General features: G+C 48.2%; 3 protein-coding genes and 1 long non-coding RNA gene across 7 annotated transcripts in view; 2 read left to right on the forward strand and 2 right to left on the reverse strand.

Annotated features, from left to right (window-relative positions):
* Window positions 1-24,912, reverse strand: part of ZYX (zyxin) — a gene marked incomplete at its 5' end in the record, with an annotated part of 28,887 nt that extends 3,975 nt beyond the window's left edge. Inside the window, 4 exons of one of the 4 annotated variants that reach the window (XM_079297718.1) lie at window positions 889-1,088; window positions 4,633-4,893; window positions 5,324-5,520; window positions 24,650-24,912. In XM_079297718.1, the coding sequence (XP_079153844.1) occupies window positions 889-1,088; window positions 4,633-4,893; window positions 5,324-5,520; window positions 24,650-24,912 (921 nt within the window). Of the gene's footprint in view, window positions 1-888; window positions 1,089-4,632; window positions 4,894-5,323; window positions 5,521-5,755; window positions 5,974-8,049; window positions 8,641-24,649 lie in introns of those variants that run through there. The other 3 variants (XM_079297720.1, XM_079297719.1, XM_079297721.1) reach the window with 3 other exon arrangements.
* C1R (complement C1r) overlaps window positions 1-27,382 on the reverse strand; it is a 239,921-nt gene that overhangs the window by 192,563 nt on the left and 19,976 nt on the right. The window lies entirely within an intron of this gene.
* LOC306798396 lies at window positions 8,324-9,109 on the forward strand. The gene is made up of 2 exons (XR_013773330.1): window positions 8,324-8,453; window positions 8,680-9,109. It is a non-coding gene; the product is annotated as an uncharacterized lncRNA (long non-coding RNA).
* Window positions 24,796-27,382, forward strand: part of FAM131B (family with sequence similarity 131 member B) — a 32,564-nt gene continuing 29,977 nt past the window's right edge. The window contains exon 1 of the mRNA XM_079298298.1: window positions 24,796-24,929. Coding sequence (XP_079154424.1) covers window positions 24,902-24,929 — 28 coding nt within the window. The 5' untranslated portion in view covers window positions 24,796-24,901. The remainder of the gene's footprint in view (window positions 24,930-27,382) is intronic.

The following is a 27,382-nucleotide window of genomic DNA, read 5'->3' on the forward strand; positions in this document are numbered from 1 at the left end:
TTGGGCTGTGGTACAGATCTACTCCTTGCTTTGAATCGATAACAATTGGGTGAGGATGAACAGGACAGGGTCTCAAACGCCCACGAACAGTGGGAAAATGCACAGCCCAAGGAAGCTTTCAGACAGGTTTAGGTGGGAAAAGACATCTGGACATCTGTAATCCAACACTCTGCTCACAGCAGGGCTAATTCCCAAGCAACATCAGGTTGCTCAGGGTCCCATCCAGACAATTGCATGACATTCCCAATGATGCAGATTACCCAGTCTTTCTAGGCACACATGCCAGCAATGGCACTCCCCTGGAGTGGAACAAGGTTTTCTTCTGTCCAAGAGGAATTTCCCTTGCCACAACTTCTGTCCATTATCTCCTATTGTGCCCAAGTATGAAGAATCTGTCTTCTTCCAGCCCTCCTTTAGGTATTGCAGGCTCCAGTCAGACCCCTGCATCGGCAGCTTCTTCTGCTCCAACCCCCAAAGGCTGCTATGACCTTTTACTGGATTGCATCTCATTCAGTATTCCAGAGAGATTATTATACTGAAGAGCCCATGGAGTCCTCCAAGATGCAGCCTCACTAGCACAGAAGGGAAGAGTGTTCACTGTCCTCATCCTCCTCTCCCAAGCCCAGTGTGTGGTTGGTTGGCCTTTACTGCCACAAGGGTGCATTGCTGGCTTGAATTCAATTCACTGTCCACCAGGAACCCTGGGTCCTTCCCCACAGAGCTGCAGCCCAGCCAGCTGACCCTAACCTTTGCTGGTCCATGGGCTGGTAGCATTTCCTGCTCCCCCAGATCTCAGGGCTTTCTGCTGCCAAGTTCAGACAGTAGGGAGAAGCTGTCTCATCTCACAGAGCACCACACAGCAACCACACTTCCTTGGACCTCACTCACCTGTGGGGCAGGAACCTTGCTCACAGGTGCCTCATCGAACATTGGAGGAGGAGGAGGTGGTGGAGAAGGAGGAGAAGGAAAAGCTTCTTCTGGGGCTGGTGGAAAAGGTTCTTCAAAGGGTGGTGGGGGTGGTGGAAATGCACAGTTTGAGGAGAAGCTTGCATCCTCCCCAGGGGGAGGAGGAGGTGGCAGCGGCAGGTCTATAGGGAAGAATGAGAATAAAAGCAACTTCAGATAATTTCTTACTCCTAGCCAGGAGTTCTTGAAGGTATTGCAGGAAGCAGGATCACAGAATCACAGACTGGTTTGGGATGGAAGAGACCTTGAATACCTAGTTCAAACCTCACTGCCAGGGGCAAGGATGCCACTCTCCAGATCAGGATGCCCAGGACCCCATCCAGCATGAGCCTGAACACTTCCAGAAATGGGGCATCCACCTCTCTGGGCAATCTGTTCCAGTGCCTCACCACCCCCCGAGTAAAGAATTTCTTCCTGACATTTAATCTAAGCGAGCCCTCTTTCAGTTTAAACCCCTATCCTTTTACTATCTGTATACATAAAATCTCCATCTCGCTGTTTTTCACAATCTCCCTTAATGCAGTAGAAGGCCACAATGAGTTCTCCCCAGAGTTTTCTCCTCACTAGGCTGACAAACCTCAGCCTGTCTTCCTAAAAGAGGTGCTCCGCCCTCAGATCATCTTTGTGGTCTCCTCTGGATTCACTCTGACTTCACATCTTTCTTGTGCTGAAGACCCCAGAGCCAGATGCAGCATTCCAGTGGGGTCTCAATAGTGGAGCAGAGAGGCAGAGTCCCTCCCTGATCTGGTGGTCACACCCCTTTTGATGTAGCCCAGGATTCCATCGGCTTCTGGGCAGCGAGGGCACATTGGTTTCCCTGTACTCACAGGACCTCAGCACTCATCAAGGACAACTGAAGTCCACAGGCTGTTTTTCACCTTGTCCAAAGCTTTCCTCAGTAACTGCTGCTATTAGTCGCTAGGCAGAGTTGTTGTATATTTGGGAAACATCTTGCTATGCTCTTTCCCACTCCTTGTCTTATTCCTTGGTCCCCAGCATACCCTTGCCAGAAACTGGCTCAGATTACTGAACACAGGGTAGCAGACATGAAATGCCAGTGGACAACCCAGGACCCTGGAGACCCTGTGTTTTTACATGAAAATAAGCTGGCATCTCACAGCAGGATAGTAAGCACTACCAGAAACAAGTGGGGGGGGGAAAAGCAAGCTGGGCCAATTACCCCCTTAAGCATATGAAGAATCTTTGAAATGCCTTTGTTTTTCTGGGGGGGTAAAACCTGCTTTGATTTTTGAGGCTAGTGTGTCCTTACACCCAATACACCTTAGGACACGAGAAATTTTCCAAAACCCCTTAAAGCAGGCTGAAAGGCACCAGAGCACCTCAGTTTTCTAGAAAACCCCATTGCTTCCACCTATTTGTATTTGCCAAAGATGCAGAGCAGGCAAAACCAACCATTTTCTATTTACAACACAGACAAATAAATGTCACTACTCCTCCCTTCACCATGTAGGGGAGAAAGTGTCCTCTTATTGACCACACAGCAAAGAGCATCGAAGATGAGAAGGTTTAACTTCCACATGCCTTCTTCCAGACACCCACCTCTCTTCCCAGCTAGCCCAGTGAGTAGTAGGGCGAGACAAAGCTTTTCACTCCAGCTACTCCAAGTGTAACTTTTCACAGCAGTAATCAAATTGTCTCATCTTTATATCCAGCTGTTGGGGATGTAAAGATGTCAACAGGCTTTATAAGCACTTCTCATCTGTAACCTAAGGGAGACGATATTGGCCAAACAAAAGCCAAAATCTTATTAGCCTGTGGAATGCATAAACTGCCCTGGTATGCACCACCTCTTCCAAGGCTTCTTGTGCTGCAGAAGTTCTGCTGGGGGGAGGGAGTAATACTATGTATTTTTTTTCTTTGAAATTACAAGTTGGGATCAAGCTTGTTCACACTTGCCTTTTGGTTTACTGAAGCCATAAGAAACAAAACCCTGATCTGTTGTCACGTTGTTTCAGATGCACTGAAAGCCTGTTTTATGAATTATTCACAGGACAAGAAACTTCCCCACCAAGTTGTTACACCAGATTTACAGAATAATCAATACTAAATATAACATTCCTACAGCAATACTAACTTAGCCATCCTGTCATTTAAGACCAAGAGTCCAACTGCTACAGCTCTGTATCATACTACACTTTGTTTGGGGAGTCTGTAAGAACAGCACAGAAGGACAGCACAGAAGGACTGCACCACAGAAGGATCAAATCAGATGCATTTCTCCCATGATGAGTTTTGGTGGCTCATCTGTACTTCAGATATCTTGCTGGCAGCCCTTACCCAATGATGACACAGCAGCTTATGGCAAATGGTTCTTCTGTTAGTTTTTGTGCCTAGTTACTCCATAATGCCCACTTTAATGACAGGAGAAGCAGAGCAAGCAACACCTAATGCTCTACTCACAATGTATTATGAAAAATTACTTTTAACATCCATCTATCTACTTCACATAATATTTGTGTCAGTCTGAGACCTTCTATCAGACACATTCCTAATCCAGACAACTACAGCAGAAGATACCAGCTCCTAAGACAGGACCTTGGCTTCCACAGACACAAAATTCCAGCCAAAAACATACAAGAAATAGGTCAACAGAGTTAGCTGCTACAGTTTTAGGGAGGCAGAAGCATCAGCATGTCCTTGTGACATCCTCTAAGCACAGGAGCAGTCTTCTGACCATCAGGTCAGGTGCTCACTAACTTAGCATGCTATCCTGGAAAACATCAGCGTTGCAGTCTCTGCTAAACAGTGAAAGAAAAGAAATTTAAACCAGCAGCTGGCATTCTCTGAACATGTGTCCCAACTGAGGCAAACCCTTTACTTGACAGAACCTTGAAGAAATAGGCAGTATCAAGGATTAGCAAAGGGTTCCTTACAGAAATTCCTGGTGGCCCCATGCTGATCGTGACTTCAAACTACAGTCACACAACCAGTAACCTGCATTTTAAAGGACACAAAATCAATCAAGGAACAAAACCTAGAACAAAAAAACCCATTCTACCACTGCAGGAAACAAACAAAAAGCCCACACACACAAAAAAGAAAGAAATAAGAAAACCACAGTGAAACAAGAAGTCACTCTACACAGGAAAACCCAACCCAAACCACTAGGAAAAAAAGTACAAAACTGTACAAGCCATACAAACTAAACTCTAAATCTCATTTCCTGTTTATCGTCGCTGTACTATTTTTTCACGCAGTTATTTCTCCCTTCTCTTTTTCAGCATCAGAGATGACAATTGCAGAGTCCACAAGGACAGTCAGAGACAACCAACAAGAAGAACAGTGTGATTCATCACTATCAGGGTCAACTTCTCTGCAACATACTTGCTTTCAGACAAGATAGCCAGAAACCAACTGCAATTACACAACTGTGCACTCAGGGAATACTGTGAAAAATCCACTGCATTCCTCCAGCATCAGTGCAGTGCAGGACAGTGTCCCCCCTCCTTTCCTAATAGAGACACTATGTACTTTGAGATCTCTTTCAAATGCATTTATCTTCTGTAACCTGCTAGCCTCTATAGCAAGAATATCCACCACTTAGAGCTGTTATGACCTTGTTCTCATATTCAGCCCAGCTACAAACCTCCCACCCTGAGAATTCAGAAATGCACGTTCACATTGGCCATGCCAGCCTTCACCTACCTTCTGCCAGCAGGGACGTGGGTGGCAATGGAATCTCCCCCACCTTCCCTATCTGAGCACGCTGGGCACTAGGAGCAGGCGGCGGGGGCAGTGGCGACTCCGACGCACCCCCGGCCTTGAAGGGGTTCACCTTGGGCTTGGGGGCAACCACAGGTGCAAACTTCTTCTGTGGGTTGTAGAAGGAAGGAGTAGAAATGTTGATGCTGACTGTGGATGTCATGCGGGTCCCTGGGGCACCGGGGGAGGCCATCTTCTCAGCACCTAGCAGGAGAGAAGAGGGAACCCTGAATGAAAGTCATCCTTGGGCCAGAGAAATTAACAAAGGGATACAGGCATTTAACTCGGGCCAGAGGCTGAGGTGCCTGAGCAGTGCACTTAGAAAACCAGCACAGAAAAAAGAAGAGAAACTGCAGACAGCTCGAATGAGCCGTAACACTTCAGCATTTCAACTCAGGACGGCATTAATCACAAATGGGTTCTCGCAACAGAGAAAACCCAGATTTCCACTGCACTTGAAGCCTGCACCTGTGGTGACCAGAAGGGGGGGTGATCCCCGCACCCCAAAGGATGCCCCCAGAAGTGAGGCCATCATTTCCTTCCCCCTTTCCCCGATAAGGCCAGCCAGTTCCTCTGAGCTCAGCCTGTGCCAGCGCCAGCCCCGCCCGCTCTCCCCCGCACCCCCACGCTTTACCTCCAGGCCCCTCCATGCCGCCGGAGCCCGCAGGCAGGGCAGCACAGGGTGTCCCGCAGCTGGGCGATGCCAGCCGCCGCCTCCAGCCGGCCCGGCCGCGCTCCGCCCCCGCCCCCGCCAGGGAGGAAGCGCTCCCCGGATGCCGCCGCCCCCCGCCCGCCCCGCGGGCCGTGAGGGGCGCGGGCAGCGGCGCGGGGCCGGGCTCACCCCGCAGCCCCCCGGGCTCACCCGCACCTCGGGCCCGGCCCCGCAGCCCCCCGGGCTCACCCGCACCTCGGGCCCGGCCCCGCAGCCCCCCGGGCTCACCCCGCACCCCGGCCCCGCAAACGCAGGGGGCCCGCCCGGGCCGGCTGCCCTGGGACCGGCGGGTCTCCCGAGCAGAGGCGCATCCCTGCTCTCCCCCGGCCCTGCGATCCAGGCCAGCCAGCTCACCCGTGCTAGAAGCCTCCACGGAGCCAGACGCTTTGTTGTGAAGCCTGGCATGCCCATAGCCCTCCTAACACCCCAGCACAATAGGGCTGCCGTCAGCACGGGGATCCGTGCCAGCTTTTCACGCTGGCACGTCCGAGTCAGTGCCCCTCCGCACCGCCGGCCTCTCCCACGGACAATAGCAGCCGCTGCCACAGGCAGCCCTGGTGCCGCAAACATCCGCCCACCCCGGATAACCCTGGCTGCTGGCAAGACCCGCATGGCCCCTTCCAAGCGCTCCCACGACTCCCAGCGTGCCACAATACTGCAGCAACCTGTCCCAGCTTCCCCAGGTCACAAGCGTGTGGCAACACAAACAAAGTCCACGCTGCTGAACTTTTCCTTCCCTTTGTGCAGTGCTGATAAGATGCATACACTTGGACAACTCTTCTGGGAGTTTCAAAAGCAGAACGAGGCCGCAACAATAAGCAGGAGCCAAAAGGCTGTGCTGAGCATTCCCTCTGTATTCAGAATGGGAAAGGGCCAAGGCAGAAGAGTAATTAGCAAGGTCTGTCCTCACTCCTCCAAACTTTCAGGGGTCAATACACTTGCCAGTGGGAAGGGACTGACCTCCCTCCGTTCTGCAGTTTCCACCAAGCTTCAGAAGCTGTTAAAAAGACCTCCAGCCTTTCTTTAGAGACTTTTGCCTCAGGCTCCACTATTTCACTAGGGTGCAATGAATCACTTGGCAGTAGTTCTACCAGATTTGACAGCATTATGAACAGAACACTATAGTGACAATGTCACTTCTAATCACGGGGTTAGTCAACACATAGTCTGGGGACATTGGCTGCCTCACAAAAAAAACCCACTGGCTTTGCACCCAGCAGCTGCTGTCTCCCTTAACCCAAAGCAGCCTATTTCCCAGTATGCTGTGTCGCACTTTGGGCACTTTCTGCTCAGGGCTGTCTCCAGCCTGCAGCTGCCCCTGCTCATCCTCACTGCTGGTTATCAGTCCACCCACACACAGACCAAACCAGCTGAGAAGGCTTGGCCTTGCAGAGTCACCCCCTCCAGCCCTGGGAGAAATGCCAATGCCATCTAAGCCTCACCAGAAACACGCAGCTCTCACAGGTCCTGTGGCGCAGTTTGTGAGAGCTGTGGGAGAGGGAGTGTCATGCCAACAGAACTAATCTCAGATCTTTCTCATCCTCACATTTACCCTGAGGGAAGAGATTTTTCTACCTGCTGTAACAGCATTTAGAATGACTCAAGTGGAGCTATGAAGAAAGATGCTCCCAAAGGTCACAGTCAGGATACCCAAGTTGCCTCATACACTGCTTCCTTCTGAGAGAAGGAGGAAGTAGGAGGACAGAACCGAGGGACACTTCCTTCAGTAAGAGGGTCAGTTCCCAGAAGGTCTCATGGTGGGTCTGTCACCTGTTATATATCCAGACAGCTTTCACTTCTTTGATGCCATGACACCACTCTGAACAGCTCTGCCCCTTTCCCGGGGCAGCAAAAGCAGGAAGAACCTGAAGAAACAGAGACCCGAGTGACATTTTTCACTTCTCTTGGTAAAAGTTTGGCAGCAGTCACACTGGGAGCCCCTACATCTCCACACACCGTATCTGTACTTGCCCCATCCATCAACTTCCTCCCAACTGGGGGGAGCCAGAGGAGAAAAAGAAAAAACAAGAAAAACACCCCAAACCCCACCGAAACAACAAATCCCATGAACAAAAAACAATATTAAGAACCGATTAAACGGATTCAGGAGTTATGCTGCTTTTCATCCACAAAGTTTTCCCAGCCTGCCCCAAAGCTATAAGGCTTCAAAGAGAGCAAAGTCTATCAGCTATGCAAGCTGAAAGGTAAAGCCTTAAAGCAACCGGGCTGGGGGAGGGGGTTAATCGGAGCTACTAACTTCTCTTACAGATGCTGGCCTTGCCTCCTCCCTACGCAAGGGAGGGAAGAAAAGCCGGAGAAAACTCTAAAAAGCTATGCAAACATATTTAAAACGTTGGAAAGTTCTACGACTTTGCGAGCGCTTTCTCAGGACACTCCCAGGGAGACAGAAACTCATAAATTAGGCAAATTTCATGCACAAAGGGCCCCAGATTCCTCTCTCGAGCACATCTGGAAAAAGGCTCGCGAGGTGTCTCGGTCATCCATGCGCACACAAAAGAGAGCCTGTCCCGAGCAGAGCCCGGCAGCAGCACCCCCTCCCTCTCCCCTCTGCCGGGGCTGTGCGGGAGCCGCCTCCATTCCACCGGGAGCGAAAAAACTCAACCACACACACGTACACACACACAAACCTGCTTTTTTTGTGAAGGGTCAAGCACCCCGCTGGAGCCAGCGGCGAGAGCGAAGGGCTCTGTGTCCCAGGCGCAGAGCGGGAGGGAGCGGCAGGAAACCCGCACCCCTCCGCGCCACCCCCGGGGCGAAGGACGAAGGCTTTGTCGCCAAGCCGAGCCGAGCCTCACCTCGGGGGGAGCGGGGAATGCCACCCCCGGCGTGCGGCTGCCGGGGCCGGGCTGCTCGGCTGCCCCGGCCGCCGCCTGCAGCAGCGGCAGCAGCAGCGAGAGGCGGAGGAGCTGCCGAGCCCCGGCGCTTCCTCCCAACTCGCGAAAAAAGCCTCGCCCAGGCAAAGTTGTTTGACCATAAAAGGCGCGGGGCCGCGGCACAGCTGAGCTCACTCGCTGGGGAATGTGGCAATGAGGTAACGGGGGCCGGGGCTTGCCGGGGCAGCGGCCCCGGGCTCTGCCGCCGGCGAGGGCGAGCGCCGTGCCCCCGGCGCTCCCAGCCAGACGCGTCTGTCGGGGTTTTCCCGGCCCCGGGGCGCCCACCCTGGGCCGGGCTCGCTGCCTGCCCCCCGCACCGAGCGCTCCGCTCCTCCCGCCTTCCCTAACCTCGGAGCTGCCCCCAGCCCGCGATTGCACTTCCAGGCGCTGAGCTGGATTTTCGGAAGGAATGCGGCGGCTCTGGTGAGTCAGGGTCCCTGCTGGCCGCCTCCCCGCCCGAGCCAGCTGTGAGAGCATCTGACTCGATCTGCCAGAAATTAAAGCAAACATCAGATGACTCCACCGTGCAGAAAAGCGACTTGTTCTCCTTGTACTGGGCTGCAAGGCAACCACTATTAGCTGGTTTATATCAAACAATATCCACATGAATTGCTTTGTTGGATTGCCAGTGCTGCACATCGATTTTATTTTTATCCCAGTGCTCGCATGGGGCTCAGCCCGCTGTAGAACAGGGGCAGCCTGACCCAGCCCAACACAACATAATTTTCAACCCCAGCCTTTGCTGCTTCTCCTTGCTTCACAGCCTCTCACAAAGGAGGAGCACCAATAAAGACATTTCCCGTGCTTTGTGCAATCACTGTATTTGACTTTGGAATCTGGCCTTAATAACGGGGTTAATACCCCTTCTGCTGCAAGTTCCCTGGAGAATTACTTTATTTGGTAATCCTCAGGGGACTTGGGGCTTGTCTGCTCCGAAGAGTCACTTATCAACACAGGTACCTTTCAGTACTGATAATTTATTTGCAGGTGAGTAAGTAAGCCACAAACCACACCAGTGACACTCCCAGTCTCCACTACTGCAGAATGCTTACGTTAGAGAGCTATGCAAAAGATTCGTCCAAGGTTTAAATCCAGTATAAACAAATCTTTAATTTTATATATAAAGTTTGTACAAAGAGGCTGTATCTTTTATTTAACCAGGTGATGCAGCTGGAAAAGTCTAAGGTTTCTCAGTGTTGCATACCATTTGAAAATGCCACCCATAGCAATGCCCAGCAGTGAGCATCTCATTCCTTACACAGCTGCAACCATTGAACCACTGATCTATAGCTCTGAATTTCTTAGAGATATATAGCTCTTCTGTGGGTGCTAAATAATTCTGGTTTTACTGCTGCTTTTGTAGGCACAGCATCAGTTCTGTTACCTCCCATGATTAATGCACAAATTAATTTTATAGGATAAAGAATGTATCTCTGTGATGGATCTTCCAACACTGTCACTTTTCTACTGCAGACAGTCTTCCCTCTTGTTCAGGTAAAGATGTCACTGCAGAGCTAGAATGAATTCACTGCATAGTTGCGAATCAAATTCTAGAACATCACAACCCACCCTACACAATGAGCCTGACGTCAGAGAACTCTGCCACTGTTCCCTGGGCCAGCTCTGACTCCAGGGAAAACAAAGAATGTCTCAGACGGAGATTTAAAAAGTGCTGACTGAATATGAAAAGAAATAATCTATGCTTTCATACTTTCTGGTCACATCCCCATAAATCCAGATGCTTGCATGTTTGATTTTCTCACCAGTGTTGATGTTAAAAGCTCATGAAGGCAGATCAAGGAAAGTGGGAATGTGAAAAAGAAAAGCAGCCCTCTTAGACATTTTGTATTAACTCCTCACTATGAGGAAACAAATGCTAAACAAGTGTTTTGCAGGTTGTGTGTGTGAAAGCTAGAATTCTCAGATCAGAATACTTCAGAATACACAGGGGGAACTAATCTGATTTTGTGCTTGCCACATAGTGAATTTAGTTTGTGCTTTTGTAATTGGAAATGAAGATTAACTAAGTTCCCTGTTAGTTCTGATTCCTCCAGAAAGAAAATAACAATCTCCTTATGCTAACAGTCTTCCTTCATGCAGTTATTGGCTTGAAAGAGTAGGCATTTTTCTGCTGCAAATGAAAATTAGAGCCTTGAGATGCACACAATTGTAGTCACACTCATTAGCTGAAGCAAAATATTAGTCTTGAAGAGGCATTTAGCTACCTGGGTACAGAGATGGATCAGCAGGTACACTTGGCTTGTGCCAGACCTCGTTATTTCTGGAACTAGCAGCCATCCTCTGCATAAATCACTTTGGCTGTTCCATGCCATGAATAAAAGTGATCTGGTATTTTGGAGTGTATTGTGGTGTGAATGCTGTCACCATGGGTGAAGTGACAGCCCACTACAAAGCAGGTGTTGGAGGGATTTAGAATATGCAGTTCTAGCTGGGTGCTTCTTTTGAAGCAAGTGACAGGAAGCAAGCCCTACTAGTGGCCATCAAATCAAAGCTTAGAAATGCTGAGAGTTCAAGGCAGCCAACTCAGGAAGACTAAGTTTTAATGGAGACAGTTATAGAGAATCTTTGTTGGCAATTCAGTCACGTAATGCAATGAATAAATAAAGAATAAGACCACACAGAAGTGGTGTGGCAAATTCATATATCGCACTGGGATGAGGTATGTGCTAGCACTGGTTAGGTACCTATAAAATGAAAATAAAAATAGATGTAAGAAGAAGAAAAATAAGTCCTTGAATACCAAAAGAAAAATTATTTGCAAGAAGACTGTTGGGGAACTAAACTTATCGGGCAGAAAATCTTTTTTGATAGCCAGGTATGGTTTAGGTAGCTGCAGATGGGAATTTTTGTGTTAAATATGTGTTTAAGGTCAGAGGAAAGCAATCTGGAATCTGGACAGAGAGCTTTACTTATGTTAATAATGCAAAATGTCTGCATCTGTATAATTTCCAGCCATATCAACAGACCAATTAGTGCCGTTTTTTCTCAGTGTGTGTTAGTTAACAATTAGTGATGCCACACAGGAGCTCATGCTTTTCCTAAGCAACAAAAAGTTCTGGCTCATATCTGTGTTGAATCTCTGATGCTTCTTTAGTCACAAAACTTCTGTTTAGTCTAACCATGTTTTATTGATTAATGTTAAATTGCTACTTAATCAGCTTTCCTCATGCTGTATTAAACACTATGTCTGGGCCAACTGGAAGGGTTTGGAATAGATAATGGACCTGCTTTGGTCTCCAGGCCAAGTAGTTAGGCCTGCACTATCCAGGGCAGGGCCACCTGCAGCAAATTGGCTGCTTCCACATGGGCCAACAGATGTTAGAATTCTTTTTCAAGCTGAACAACTCTATGACTCTGTGTGATTCACCCCAGTGAGTCTCTAGGATCTGCTGTGCTCCCATGGCACAGCCTCTCCTGGAGTGCTCCTCGCTCCTTCCCTTGAGCAGGGTGTTCTCTTTGTGAAAGATACATCTGGCCCAGACTGTCCCCTGCCAGGCTGCAGCTCACAGACCTGTGGAGGCCATCACGTGTGCAGAGCTGTCTTTTTTCTGACCAAACAGCATTTTCAAGTTGGAGCACCTTAGTGCCATTGTGGGCTGCGTGTTGACAGCTGGGTGCCACACACAGGGAGCTGTGCTGGGGACACCAGAGCCTCATGAGACAGCAGTCCTTACAAGCCTCGTCATCTCCTTGCCTCTGTGCAACTGGCACGCAGTCAGGATCGCCATTTGCCAAGGTCATGAATTCTGGAGATGTCCTGGAATGAGCAGCTACCCAGGACACACAGCTGGAGCGTCTCTCTGCTGCGTCCCTCCAAACCTGAGCCTGCTGTGCAAAGCGCACGTCACAAGTGCGTGTCCCTCTGTTCAGCAGCTACAGAGAGCCTCTGTGATCTCTGACAAGGCCACTGTAGGTGCTCAAATCCCACAGCAAAGGTACTGCATAGTACACATGGCATTTTTCAAAAGGCATTCCACCCACACACAGTTAGATTGTCCTGACTAAAACACTTGAATAGGCCAAAAGCTGGAAACCAGAAAGAACAAAAACCTAAACCCTTGCTGTGTCATGAAGCACTTTTAAAGTGGGGCAAATCAGCCATATACACATCAGAGGGAGCAAAGTATCCCTGTGGTATGACCTTGGTCATGTCAGGATATGACTCTCCAGGCAGCCAGAACAGGGGACTGGGGTGGTGCCTGTCCAGGGAAGAAGCTCTATTTCCAGCAAAGCTGGTAGGTCTTTCCTATACAGAGCCATGACAGGGGCTCTGGGGCAGGAGGTACAGCTCCCACATGAGTTACCACTGCTGTTTCCTTATCTCCTTCCACCAAAATTTCCTGTTGCTTCTCAGCAGACAGTGGCCTGCAATTCCATGGCTCCTGGGGCTGGCTCACTGGCAGGCTTCCTTCCCCTCACACAGCCTTCCCACACCTCCTGCTCTCTGCTGCTGGGCTCTGTGCCCAACGAATGAGGGATGCTAGCAGGTTGTCCCAATGGATATCTCTTCCCTCAGGTGCTGTATGACCTGTTCTGCAACTCTGGAAAACCGTGAGATGGCTCCTGGGGCATGCCCATGTGTGTGGCTGAGCATGGATGGCCGCCAGAGCCCATTCTGCTCCTCGGAAAGCTGCCATTTCCACATTCCAAGGCATCCTTACCATTTCCTCCACTGTGTGCCCCACCCCTTGCCACCAGCAAGAGAAGCAGTGGTGTATTTGGCTGTTCTGTGGCAAATATTACTGCTTGTCAGAACTGTCAAGAAACACATCTGTCAGGCTGCTAATTAAAGAGTTCCTGTGTATGCTGTAAGCCTCTTTCCACCCAAGTACCACACTCCCATGGTAGAAATCTCCTTTCTTCACTTATGTAGAGCTGTAAGCATGGCACAAACAAGCCAGGCTCCTTCCTGCAAACAAATTTAATCAGATGTAGGTACTTCTGGGTGTTGCATCCCGGTGAATTTAGACAAAACGTCCCAGGAATAATTCCAGCGTGTCTGTGTCGGGGAGGATGCTGTTTCCTGGGAAATGTGTTCTTTCCCCCCCATCTTCCCTGTGACAAAGCTGAGACACAAAAGCAGGTTCTCAGCTCTCTTGATCTCACACTGAGTCTCCTCCTATGTGGTACAGCAGAATTTCTGTTGTGGCTTCCCAGGGAAGCATCTGGGGCAGCTGCTTGGTACTGGAGGGAGAGAGATGCCAAGCTACAGTCCCAGCAATATTAATCTGGGACAGGATCCTGGTCACTCCAGCCCCCACATGGCACATGTCTGCCTCAGTCCTCCTTTTTTCTTGAGTAAAAACCGAGGTAGCCAAGTGAACAGGGTCAGGCTTTGGAGACTGCTAACTCTGTGTCTTGTGGTATGCCTACAAAGATGTGCCATGCATATGCCAGGGCATGCTGGACTTGAGAGCACATTAGGAACACACAAGCAGATTGCTCTGGTCAGGAAGAATGAACCCTGTATAGTCCATGCCTGCATCATCTACAGGGTGTGGATCCTGCAGCAAAACAGCCTCTCATAAAATCCAGTAATTATTTAACTCCAGACTGGAGTCCTGGCAAAACCTAGTATGTACACAGTGCAGATGATCACAGAACCAAGGCCCTGGAGCAAAGCAACAGACCAACCAAACAGACAATACAGGCATATGGTCCAACAGTCTGCTTACAAAAATAAAAATAAAAAAAGGCCAAATGTTATCCACGAACTGCACAAACACCATTTGAGCACAGCTTTAAGAGGTGCAGCCCCTCAAGCCCTTGTCTTCCAGGTATCTAAAAGCAAAAGATGTGGGGCTGTATGAAATTTCCTGCAGTTCCCAGTTTCAGTGCATGTGGCTACTAGTACCTTTGCTAGTTAGTTTACTGATGGCATGAATGAAGGGATGACCAGACAAAAATCTTTGACTGTTTCATGGGGTTTTCAAGAAAATTGCAGAGCCCTGTGGTGGAGCTACCATCCTTCCAGTGGCAGCTAGGAGTCTGTGACAAGGAACAACTTATGGGAGAGAGCTGGTTTTCAAGCAGAGTATGATTTTCGGTAGGTTGAAAATATAAGGTGTAAGAGGCCTTACTAAAAATCTGTGCTAAGTTCCTTCTGCATCCAGCAAAGTGATCGAGTACCCTGTGAAAGCCACTGACTGAAGGAGAGGTACTAGGGGTTACAGGCCACCACTGCCAGTGTTTTGTAGCTAATCCAAGTGACATTGAGAGATCAGCAGCCACAGCTATCACTCAAAAGGCAGGAGAAGTCCTCAGAAAGTGTTACTGAGTCATTGACAATCTGAACATACTCTGGTGGAGGTGCATTCCTCAGTTTTCTTGATGAAGGCCAATATGATGACCATGGTACTTGGCAAACCTGACCCTTTGCTTTCATGGCTCATGAGAAAAAAGTAACATGGAACCTTTAACTTTACCCCAAACACTTCAGTTTTCCAATAAACCATTTTAGATATGCACTTGGCCAGATGCAATCTCCATGAAGGTCATCTGTGTTCAGGCTTCATCTGCAAATATGCTTCTTCCCTGGAATTCTTGAGTCCCAGGTAATGTCTGTGACAATGCTGACTAAAGGTTGGGAGCAGAAAGTAGTGAAAGATAAAGAAACTAAGCCAGCAGAATCTCACCAAGCTGCTAATGAAAATAGGCTCAGGTTATGAGAGCCCTACCAAAGCATTTTCTGCAGAGTGACTGATGGTTGCAGAGACAGTGTTAGACTTGCAGCTGCCAAAGGAAATGAACAGGATGTTTACAAAGCTATTTCAGTGTTGCTTTTCCTGGGCTTCCCACCAATAGCTTTCCTTCCAACACCTTGGTACATAGTGTTCAATGCCATGAGGATTACTGAGTCTTACCAGCACTAATCCTTTTGCTTCCTGTTTATTTAGCCTTTGTGGCCATGCTTTCCAAAGACTGTCCTTCCAAGGTGGTCGTCACACCTCTATCATTAAGAATATATATGTATATAAAACACAAAGAGATCTAGTAAAGAAGAGGGCTACTTTTGGTTTCAAAGTAAAAGAGAAAATATTGTGGATTTGTGTAAGAGTTTGTCCGATTTGAAACAGTGCAAGAGCCACACATTACATCCAGTCAGTGTACAGACAAGCACTGGAACCTCAGATACAACACCCTGGAAGGGAAGGAGCTGCCTTAGTTCCACTTGTCACTTGCTTTGGACACATTGGACAGCCTGCATTTCTCCAGTGCACTAAAACAGCTCTTATTTTCTCCTGATCCAAGAAAGAGGAAATCTGCAGAGAGGTCCAAATTTAAATGCACATATGGGATACTGTCTGTACCCACTCCCTCTGCAGTTTCAGAAGGAGGCATTCCACAGGGGCTAGACTACACACTGCCAGTGAGTCTTCTTGAGGCAGGAAACTGGGAAAGGTAGAGGGTACAGCTCATCTGTGAAGAATATGATGAAGATCTGGTTCATGCTGTTCATGGCCTCTAACTTCTTAGATGATATCACTGCAGACAGATATCAGCCCTTCGGTGCCAAAAGCCTAAATTGAACTTAATGACCTTAGCCTGCAGTCAAGATTAGAGGGACACTAAATTGTAGACTTTTTTTACTCTTTAATGTTGCATATTCTCAGGCCCCTGGCTTGGTTTTGAGGCTGGAATGACTCTCATTAGATTCAGAATTAATTTTGTCTTTCAGTCTACACTGATGAGAAGCTTACAGTATGCTGCATCCTGCTTTCCTGTCTTAGCAGATCATACCAGAGTCTCCACTTGTGTTTGCTTTTGACTCAGAAATTGTTGTTCTCCAAATCCCTGCACCTCCAAGCAAGGAATGGAATTTCAAGTTACATAGTTGGTGCCTTAAGAATTCCACTCTCCTAAACATAGCAATTATTTATGTGACTCCAGGGACCATGAGAGCAGAACTTTCCTCATCTACAACCATTTCAACTCTTTCTCCCAGCTAACAGTAAACCGAGGAAGAAGTGGTAAATATGAAAATATGATAAATGTTCTCTTACCTATCGTGAATTTAAACAAATTTTGGAGAGATAGAAAGGAAAAGCAGCCTTCTGTGAGAGCAGATAAAAACTAAGAGGCTTTTCCTTAGCCCAGTATTCATATATAGCACCTGCACAGACTGTGGGTGCAACAATAAACATTATTCCAAGATTTTCTACTAGCCATCTCTTCAACTGCATTGGTGGATTTCTTCCAAGAATCAGCTATGATCCCAACAAATCTGAGAATGGGGTGCTCTTTCCTGAGCTGCCTCTGATAGGTGATGCCCCCTAGCCAGAAGTGCCATCAGAATGTCAAGTGTTGCAAGACAGTAAGAAGAAAAAGCAGGCAGGCAGCCTCTTCTGAGACCCTGTTCCTCAAATTTCAGTGGAGAACACAGAAAGCAGCAAGGTCCAAATGTGCTTATCAAGGTGGCTGCCACCAGGTAAAAACATTAGACCTCAGAAGACTTGTAAACAGATGGGAATGGAAAGGTCACCTCCAAATCAGCACAGAGGGAAGCATCCTGGATCCCACCATGATCCTTATGGACTGCAGCACAGCAGAGCTGAGCAGGTAGATGTATTCACATCCTCCAGAAACAGCAGCAGGCCTGACTTGATTCCAAAAATAGTTTGAGTCAATGTTGATTTGCCAGAGCCTACTCACAACAGCTGTGTGCTCTATGCTAGAGAGTAATTTCTGGAGATTTTTTTAAAATAGGAGGGCCATTCTGTCAGTGCATGAGTGAACAGTTTAAGTCGATATTTTGCTTCAGGATACATAATACTGTCATTATTCCAGACATTAAAATTTGGCAGCAAGGACAGAACCAGTAGCTTTTAAAATAAGAAGTACTTTTCTTTGTTCAGACTTGCTTTTAAGGTTTGGGGTATTTTTGTATGTTTTTATTAAGATCTCTAAAACTAGAAAACCACACTGCAGGAAAAAACCCTCCCCACCTTATTTTTAAAACAGTTAGTATCTACAGTTCCTCTGAGCTTCTAGGACCCCATCTCCAATATATCAAAGGGAGAGAGTGAGGAGATGACAACTGATATTTTGTAAGGCTAAAAATATTGTGCCTTTTTACATAACACTGGGAATTTAAAAAGCACATTAACTGCTTGCAGATTATTTTTAAAAATGCAGTTTGAGCAACACCACTAGTATAGATTCAACTGACATTTAGGAGAAGGAGCTGCTGTATGCTTCACTGCTGGGAAACGAGACATTCAGTAGAGGATGAAGTAAGTGTTTAAAAAAAGGCAAAATAATTCAGACTGCACCAGAGATGTTTTCACCCTAATATACAGCACACATTTATGTAACTGGGGATGTCTCTTTTTAAAATGCTTACCAAGTAGCTTTTTGGACCTTCCAAAGCAATCTCTTCAGACCTCCCCTCTTGTCACTACCTACCCGATGATGAGGAACCTTCAAATTCTCACTGTCACTGCCAGAGGTTCAACAAATTCCTTTTTTACACTCCTGGAACTTCCTTTCTTTATAACTCCTCACTCATTGGCATCTGCTGAGCCCTTCCCAGGAGGGAGGGAGTGGGAAAGTCCCTTATCTGAACTCACTGATCTTCCCATCTCACTTGATGCTGAAAAAGCCCCAGGCCATGGCAGAAGAAACTGGAATTTCAGAGCATGGCCCAGCCTACCTCCAGTCTCACCCTGTGAGAGCAGGCATTTAGCTGGCTCAGACACAGGGCAAGGACACAAGAGGATGCAGAAGGGATTTATGAAAGATACTTGCCAGGAGGGTGCTGCTGAGTGGGTGACGTTTGTGACAGAGGAGGCAGCCTGGACTTGCTAATTCTTTGGTGAGCTGCAGTTCCAGAGGGTGCCAGGTCTCCTGCTCAGGAGGCAGGTGATGCATGGTCACATGCAGGAGGTCACTGTGCTACAAAGGCATGGGGGAGATGCTACCAGAGCAAGCTGCACCACCACAGCTCCAGATGGCAAATTCCTTTCCTGTGTCTTCTGTAAGGTCTTGAAATGGGAACTGTACAAAAATGAGATCTTAATATATCTAGAACTCAGCATGACACTTCTGCATGACTCTGGATAAAAAACAAACAGAGATGAAGATGCTGAGAGAATATTACACTTGCTAAAAACCTGCAAACCAGTACTGCTGTTCTGAAAAAACATGGAGCCATAAATTCTTTAGAAAAACTAATGGAAGGCAAATATCAAGATAAGGTGAGAGAAGAATGGTGAACTATTGACTATTGAACATTTACTTCTGTACCAATACTTGTATTGGTGTCATAGAGAAAGCTGATTGCATTTTAATAAAATACTGCCAAATCAAGCAAGGTCACACAGCAGGGATCTTGCAGCAAAGCACACATGTGAGTCCTGCCTGTTGTTAAGTTACAGGTGGCACACTCCTTGCCATGTGTTGGGAAGACATACCTCCCCACTGTAGAAATTCTCATTTGTTTCAGGAAAAAAAAAAAAAAATCTTGTGTTGAAATAAGTCTGTTTTTAAGGTATCTGGCAAACATCAAAGTATTTAATTCCTCTGAGTAAGATTGTCCTTAATTTGGGACACTCATGTCAAATGTTCAGTTTCCAATAGATGATGCCAGGATGTTCCATGCATGTGTTTCTACTGTGGCAGCATAGGCCACTTTGAGAATTCACCATGAAGAGGAGAAGAGAGAGTATTTTGGTGCTCACCATTACATCTCTTCAGCAATATGGGACAAAATACCCAGGAGAAGTTTTTGATAAATGCACTAATGAGGGTGTGGATTGATTAGTTCTATCTCAGCACTGAACTAATGCTCCCCTAAAGTTTTTTTAATGGTCTCTGGGTGCAGGAAGAACAACATCAAGTTTGCTGGGGTGTGAGTGTAGGTAATCATGAGCTTATATCATAATATGTAATGCAAACATATCCTACCTCTCTCCACCTGTTACCCTTCAATTGATTCACAGCACCTCAAATATTTTCCCACCTTGAAAGGACCCAGCCTTTCACTTTTGTGAGATAAGTTGCACCACTTTCAGGATGTGAACTGCATTGGCACTGCTTTTTTTCATCCTTTAAGACATCATAAAAAACCCTTCTGTTTGTTTTCTGCACCAAAGGAGCTCTGAAGAAAGAAGAACTGCATGAGTCATTTTGCTATCTCATTTCCTTTTTGGTCCACACGAAAATCCTATCAGTAGCTAATACAGCTTGATGTAGAATTAACTCTTATGGCATCTACTACATTACTTCTATGAAGCAATTATTGAGATCTCTGCCAGAAGTAGCTTTTACTGAGGAATCCAAACTGCCAGTGGCAGGAGGCCAGCAGTGGAGCAACCATCCCTGGAGGACGATTCCTGCCTCTATAGATCTGATACAGATACTATTTTTGTAAACATCTCCTACTCATGAACTTCACAGGCCTCTGCATATTTTCCACAGCTGAAGACACATCTTGCAAGAAGCATGTAGGAAGTTTCTCCATGTCTTCTGTGATAGTAGCTGGTAACGAGATATTACATAGGGATTTTAAAAAGGATTGGAGAAGGTGAACATTCATTTTCCAGCCTTTCATGGGACGATAGACATGGTTGCCAATGACACCTCTGAGGACAGAACAGACAAAAGGAAGATAATTTGCATTATTTGGTGCTTGATGATGTTTATTTGAAAGTGGGACATTAGTTGGCAGGATTTATATTGTTTTTTCTTTTCATTTCAGCTGGTTTTAGTGATAGCTAGGGAAGATGATAGGGGCACATTACTTACTGTGATACAATCTGCATCCGTGATAATTAATTGATGAAAAGAATAAATTTACTCAGCAGGTAAGACAGTGACAATAGCTTTGTATTTTTAAGCAGTGTTTCATTGGAAAATGCTGTTCCAGTATTTATAATTTATAAGATTTTTATATTTATATAGAGATATAGGGAACATATGGTAAAACAGGTTTAATAGATTCACCAATGGCTTATACAACAGATGAATACTGTTGAACAGCTGTCTCTTCGAACACAAACAGTTAACAATTTACAGCATAAGCTGGTCTTGAGGGTTATGATGGAAGCCTCAGGTAAGGTTTAGGACAAATTGTTAAGAACTAGACTAGTTCTAAAACTGCTTTACTCTGTGCTGTTATCAGCCACTCTATCAGGCTCATGACTCAGTCACAAGGTGACTACCTTTAGATTTCCTGGAATTATGTTTTCCTCCCCCACCCATCCCTGCCCAGACTTACAGTGACCACACTGTGTGCAAGCCCTGGGGGAAGAGACCATTTGAGGCATGGATCCTTGTCTGTTCCCAATTCACCTTGGCATGCAACCCCAGAAACAGGTGGTGTTCACCCAGGAGCACATGCTTATTGATTATGTTATCTCAGTTTCTCTGCTGCATTCATGGCAACACTGCAGGAATGGAGGAAGCAGAAAATCAAGGGATCTTTATGCTGCACTTCCTCCAGCAGCATCCTTGACCTAGTTTGGGCAGCACCGAAGCTCTGTTTTGCAAACAGAAGTTACCAATGGCAGCAACCTACAGAACACAACAGGTCAAATATTCCTTCCCTTTTGCCAGCACGCCCCTCACAACAGGGGCTGTGGAAAGGGAGGCTTTCAGATCTGCAATAAACAGAGGGGCACATAATTTCACCCATCATACAGATAAATTAGGAGGTTGCAGAGGGTTGCTTCCTATGCTCCTTCCTTCTGAGATATCTAGCTATGTAAAAGATCTATCAGTGTTTCTCTCTAGATATTTAAATACCTCCCTCTCCCAAACCTGTAGGAAAACTGGCATTTACAAAGATCTTTCACACCAGCATTTAAATCAGTACTTATCAAACAAATTCTGTACACAATTTGCTACATGAAATTGTACCCTTGTTTAAGAAAGTACCCGCAGTGCCCAGAGAAAATACCCAGATCCTGTCAGAAAAGACATTTTAAAGAAAACAAAACCGTTTATGTTCTGTCATTTACCTCAAGTTCCTTGCTCAGGAAGAGCAAGGACACAAACTGTGGGGGACAGTTCAATTTATTCTCTGTTTCAGTCCCTTGTTCAGAGATGCAGTCCTGTCACTTCCCTCCTACTAGATAATTCTTATAAATCATATTCTTATTAAACCATGTATTTCTTCATAATGTAAAATACCTACTTTTCTTATGGTAATATATGCTAAACATTTTAACTGATTTTAGGAAGTTTGTTATTGGCTTGATAAAAACTAGAAACTTCACTGAAGACAAATTCCCTTTTGCATAGAACCTACTGTACAGAGGAGCTGAGCAACTGGGTGAAAGCTGTCTTAACAAAATCTTCTAAACTTCTAATAAGAATGAAATTGACTTTAAATATGGAGATTTATGTAAATATAAATAACACATAATATTATGTAAACATAATAAATAAAGGTGTGATTAAGAACCAAAAGATGGTGAAGAGTCTATCCTTTCATTAAACTGACTATATTAGAAATGAGAGATGAAGCATAGCTGTAGGTGCCAAGACAGGTTTTGCTTCCAGCAGCTAAGTGGTATTGATTTCAAATTAAAAAAATGAGGGAGCTGGTGGCATCAGGACATGTGAGACAGCCACAAGACAGACCAATAGTTCTATGGAGTGAATGAATGGACACTTGGGTATAATTCTTCTTCCCAGTTCTTTTTTTCTGCCGTGCATGTCTGGCAGCAGCATGGGTGCTTGCCAGATCCTGTGTAAATTACCACCTCACTAAAGCAGCTGCAGATAAAGCCATGAAGAACTGGAAAGCAGCTTTTCAGGCAGGGTAAGTGCTAGGACTTGCTCACCTGCCTGTGGAATCACACCCTGAGGCAGAAGTCAGAGCAGGTTGATGTAGATGATATTGTAGCTTAATGAAAGGAAAGCCAAATGTGCATTTGCTAGGACTTGGAATATGACTTTGAGCTTGAGATAAAGTGATAGACAAGCTCAGGGGAATAAAGAAAGAAGAGTCAATGTGACTTGTCTGAAATCTTCACTGAAAAGGAAACCACAGCAGAATTCACTCAGTGCAGAAAGAAGGTTCACAGAAGAACATTTAGATTTGGTGGGTGGGTGAGAGGGGGAAGGGGATTAAAATGAAACCAGACTCTCTGAACAGAGGAAAACAGTGCCCACAGCTGTGTCAGTAATACATCTTCTCAGGCCAGGGTGAGGTGCAAATGCTGTTTGGTGGGTTTGGTGAAGCTGCTGAGGACAGCTGTCCTGATCAGTCAGTCCACAGGACACTGTGGGTGACAACAGTTGGCTGGGCAGACACCAACTTACAAAACATTTACCCAAAACAGGACTTGTGTCTTAATATACCACTCCTCCCATTGCAATCTGCTTTTGTTTCCCTTTTCCTTGCATTTTTAGCCCTAGAGATCTGCTTTTTTAGAGATGGTGGAACACCTCTGGTTAACATACTGCCAGACCTATTGTTTCCCAGTATTTTTACAACCTATGTCAGAAGAGTGTAGACATGGTGGGGAAAGTACCTTTAATAAGTCATTCAGAAAAATGAGATGAAAACTGATAGGTTTGGAAATATATGGGGGAGGTGGAAGGAGTGAAATAGGGAAAGAATTCTAAGTGTGGAAAAGCTTCATCCTCAGCAGAGATCTAATGCGTTGTACCCAGTGATAAGCATTGTAGCAGCAGAGCAGACTGGCCTCGGGCACCAGAGAGGAGGGGACTCTGATCTCTCACACTTCAGCAGTGCTGTGTTCACAATATCATGAAGAAGGAAAAAGATAAAATAGCTGCATATATTCAGACAGTGTTTTGGGGATTTTTTCCTGCCCTCTTCTTTCCTACGTAGATTTCATCTGTAAATTTACTTTATCTGAGTAGACTTCCTGATTATTGTTTCAGAGGGTCACGCAAAGTATGTTCTGTCTGAGGTCCCTTTTTTCCTTACTTTTTTCCTTAAGCTGACTGTAGGTTGCAAATGGAAAAATGAATGAACTTACCTATTCTTTGGTACTGCTGTTAATGAAGACTGATCAGCTGTCTTGAGTGACTTCTCAGCAATGCTGACAAAAACTGAATTTTCCAAGCACGAGGATGAGATCAAAATGGCTCATATGGGATCAGTAAAATTCAATTTGCCATTACTAGAGAGGGATGGAAGGATGCTGGCGAGATCAGAGAGACTTTTTGGGCGAAGGAGGCACAAAGGGCCAGGGAGAAATTGTGAGCATTTCAGAGAGTGGAGGTGGAAGGATGAAACTCCAGCGAGTCCGCGGTGCTGGGGCAGCGGGCCAGGAGGACACTGCCTGTTGCTGGTGCCAGCAGGTGAGAATTTGGGCTGTGACGGGAGCTGACCTAACCACACCTTCTCCATCTGCAGAGATCCCTCCTCACTGCCATGTTAGCGGGGAGGACCTGGGAAAGGCCTCGGCGACCATCCTCAAGGCTGGGCTCGCTTCCTCCGCGGCTCCGCGGGGCAGGGGCCGCACGTCCGAGCCCCGCGGCCCCGGGGGCAGATCGGCCCGGGGGACGCGCCGTCCTCCCGCCGCATGCAGCTGGGGCGGCTCCGCCTGCCCGGCGGCTCCGCAGTCCCCGCGGGCAGGGCTGCGGCGGGACCGCGCCGGTACCGGCACCGCGCCGGAGCGCCCCGGGGGAGGCGCGGCGCGGCCGCTGGGGGGCTGCCGGTAACTGAGTCGGTCCGCAAGTGTAGTTATCGGGAAACCGCGCCCGCCCCGCCTCCATCCATCCATCCATCCATCCATCCATCCATCCATCCATCCATCCATCCATCCATCCATCCATCCATCCATCCATCCATCCATCCATCCATCCATCCATCCATCCATCCATCCATCCATCCATCCATCCATCCATCCATCCCCAGCGCCCCTCGCTGCTACTGCTTCTCCTCTCGGAGGCGCGGCCGCTGCTCACCCGCCTCCCCCCGTCCCCCTCGCTTTACTCTTACGGGGACGCGCCCGCTGCCCACCGCCTCCCCCTCCGCTCCGGCCTGCGGCACCGCCCGCCGCTCACCTGTGCCCGCCCCGCCCCGCCCCGCTCCCCGCGGGCGGAGGGGCCCCGCGCCGCCCCCGCTCCGTGCGCACCCCGCACCTGTCCCGTCCCGTCCCGCCCGCTGGGCTCCCTCGCCTGGCCCCGCCGCCGGCCCGTCCCGGCTCCCCCGGCCCGAGGGGCGGCCCGGCCCGCCCGGCGCTGCCTCCCCTCCCCGGGCCGCGGAGGGCGGCAGCCAATCGGCGCGGCGCTGCCGGGCCGAGCTGTTTACCCAATCTCAGCCCGCCCCCCGTCGGGGAGCCGGAGCGGGGGGCGGGCGGGCGGCGGGGGCTCGGCGGCGGCACCGGCGGGGCCGCGGCGGCGGCCGGGACGCGGAACAAGCGCGGGGCGCGGCGGGGGCAGATGCCAGCCTGGCCAGCGGGCTCCGCGCCCGCCCGCCCGCCTCGCCCCGGCGGGGGCACGCCGCGCTCCTACCTGGCCATGACCCCCCGCCGCTCCCCGCTGGGCCACCCCGGCGCTTCCCGCTGAAGGGACCGGCTCCTTGCCGACCTCCGCCGCTCCCTGCCTTCTCCGCCTGCTCGCTGCCGAGGCTGCCGCCTCTCCCCGGAGCCCCGCCGGAGTGATGGGCTGCATCGGATCCCGCACCGTGGGTAAGGCGTTGGCGGGGACGGCGCCAGAGGATGCTCGGGCAGCCGCGGCCCCCGCCCGGGCACCGGCACGGCAGCACCGGCAGGGCAGCCCCGGGTGGCGGGTCGCCCCTCGCAGCCGCTCCGCCGCCCGTGCAGCGCCATTAGCTGCGTGCGACCCCTGCCCGGCTCGGTCTCCCAGCGCCCGGGGCTCCGCGGAGCCGCTGGCCTAGGTGCTGGCGGCGGGACGGGCCGGGGCCGGGGGTCGTCTGCCCGTGTCACCCGTGACGAAAGGTCGCCGAACATGTGGGTCAGTGCGGCGCCTCCGGAGAAGGGGGTGGGTGCGGGGCGTGCCGTGCTGTGCCGTGCCGTGCCGTGCCTCCCGAACCGGGATCGGGCGGCCGCTGCCTCCTTTGCTCGGGAAGGGTTTATTGTTATCCGAGGATGCATAACGTTGCGTGATCTGCACGTCTTCTTGTCTCCCCCTTCCCCCTGCGTAGACTTCAATGGAGAAGAGCAAACAGAACTGAATCCCTTCTCTCTCGCAGAGCCATTGCGAGGGGACACGGGGCGGGATCGCATCATTCCACTGGGCCACGCCATGCTCATTTTTAACCAAAAGATCCCAAGCCTTCGGGCTGTGTAACCCAGCTCTCCCCTCCTACACACATGCAGATACCAAGAGGTCCCTTGATTTTTAAGCACAGGTATCTACAGGTAAACACAGCATTCTGGGCACACTTTCTTCCCTTCAGGAATTTTTTTTTTCTGTGCAAAGCACAAGTACAGCTCTATCAGTTATATGGAGATATATGATTCAATATGCCAAAAGAGTCTCTGACAGCAAAACAGAGTTCATTTGGCAGTACGTCTGTCTCCCAAGCCCGTCCACTCTGTCCCTCCCAAGAGCACACGGGCATCTGTGGGAAAAGGAGACCTCTGAAGACGTCAGAATTGCACCACTGCCCCAGGGGCAGGGACTGTGTCACCCCAGGGTAAATCTGAGGGACTGTGTCAAAGCTCTGACACTTCTGTCTCCGTGGGAAAGCCCTTTGTGAGTACTTGCAGGGAACCATCTACTCCTGCAGCAGCAAACTTTAAACTACAGAACCAATCTCTGCTTTGGGAATTAATTCCCATATCTAGCCTATGCCTCTTAGCAGTCTGAAATGTCCTTATGACCTAGAGAAATCTACATGGCAAAGATCACCGCAGTATTTCCCTTGAGATTCTTCAAGCTCACCTGGATCATTGTCCCTACAGCATATCAGGACATGTGTTGCCTCCATCTCCTACCTTGCCCCATCCTCTGCACACCCACACTGCCTGTTATATACATCATTATAACATATATAACATCATTATCCTGTTAGCTGGGTATTTATTGGTACGCCTTTCATCAATGTGTGTCTGAACTGGCAGCCTTAATTCTTGGTGTCTCTTCCCACAGTGCTGTTGAAATAAGAACAAACATGCATTTAGTAACATCCACTCTCCCCTCCGAAATGTGGTTAAGCTGTAATACAAACTACAGGTGTTTGTTCCTATGCATGGCAGCGTTTTTATGATCTGTGACTGGGAATCTGTGTTACAAAAAAAGTCCCTGGTATAACTGAGCTGTTGCAAGTGTCATTCTCATATAGGATTATATACATGCTCGTATATGTATATATATTTATAAATGTCAGTTGTGTGGGCATAGACACAGAAAGTAGTATCTATGCTATGTCGATGGGATAATGACAGCTGAAAAATCACTTAGCCTGCAAATTGCAGTCCTTCATACAGACTTTAGTGGTGCAGATGTTTGACTTCTGGTACGATAGTGATTTTTGGTTGGTGATGTATGATCATTCTTGGTGGTGATAGCTCAGTGGACTTTAGGCACCTGTTTGTACAGTTAACTGAGGAGTGTTTCTTGCCCTGGTGTTACGAAGGTGTGAGCTGAGGGGGATTGCACAGCTGTGATTCTGGTCTCTGTGGGAGTCAGATGTGAATGTAATAATACTGCCTGATGCCTGATTCTTGTGAAACTTTTACACTGCCTTGCTTCAGGAGGGTCTTATTCTCTTGTCAGTCCTAGGGGCTGGATTATGTGAAGGGGTCCTTGAGTTTTATTTGGACTACTCCACATCGGGAATTCTGTTCAGAGCAATTTTTACTTGGCAGCCTAGATTTTTGGCTCCAGCCTTCCTGGAGTTATTGAGAGGATTCTTCAGACATATTTTGGGAAATCAGTGCTTTGAAGTACTAGTCTGAGCTCTAGGATATGGTTGGAAACTAACATCCTAGTGTGAGCAGAGCTTTGTGTTCTCTCTTCCAAGTGTGTCTGGTTAGATTTTTGTACTATTAGTTCAGTGCACAGGCTCTGTATTGCCTTTCCAAGACCAGGTAGGTCCTAGAGGAAGGAGTGCTATGCTTGTATTGGTTTTACCTTGGAATTTGCATGAAGCAGATTTTGAACTCAGAATTCGAGA

This window comes from Erithacus rubecula (genome assembly GCF_903797595.1).
Source record: "Erithacus rubecula genome assembly, chromosome: 1".
In the NCBI taxonomy this organism is placed as follows: Eukaryota; Metazoa; Chordata; class Aves; order Passeriformes; family Muscicapidae; genus Erithacus; species Erithacus rubecula.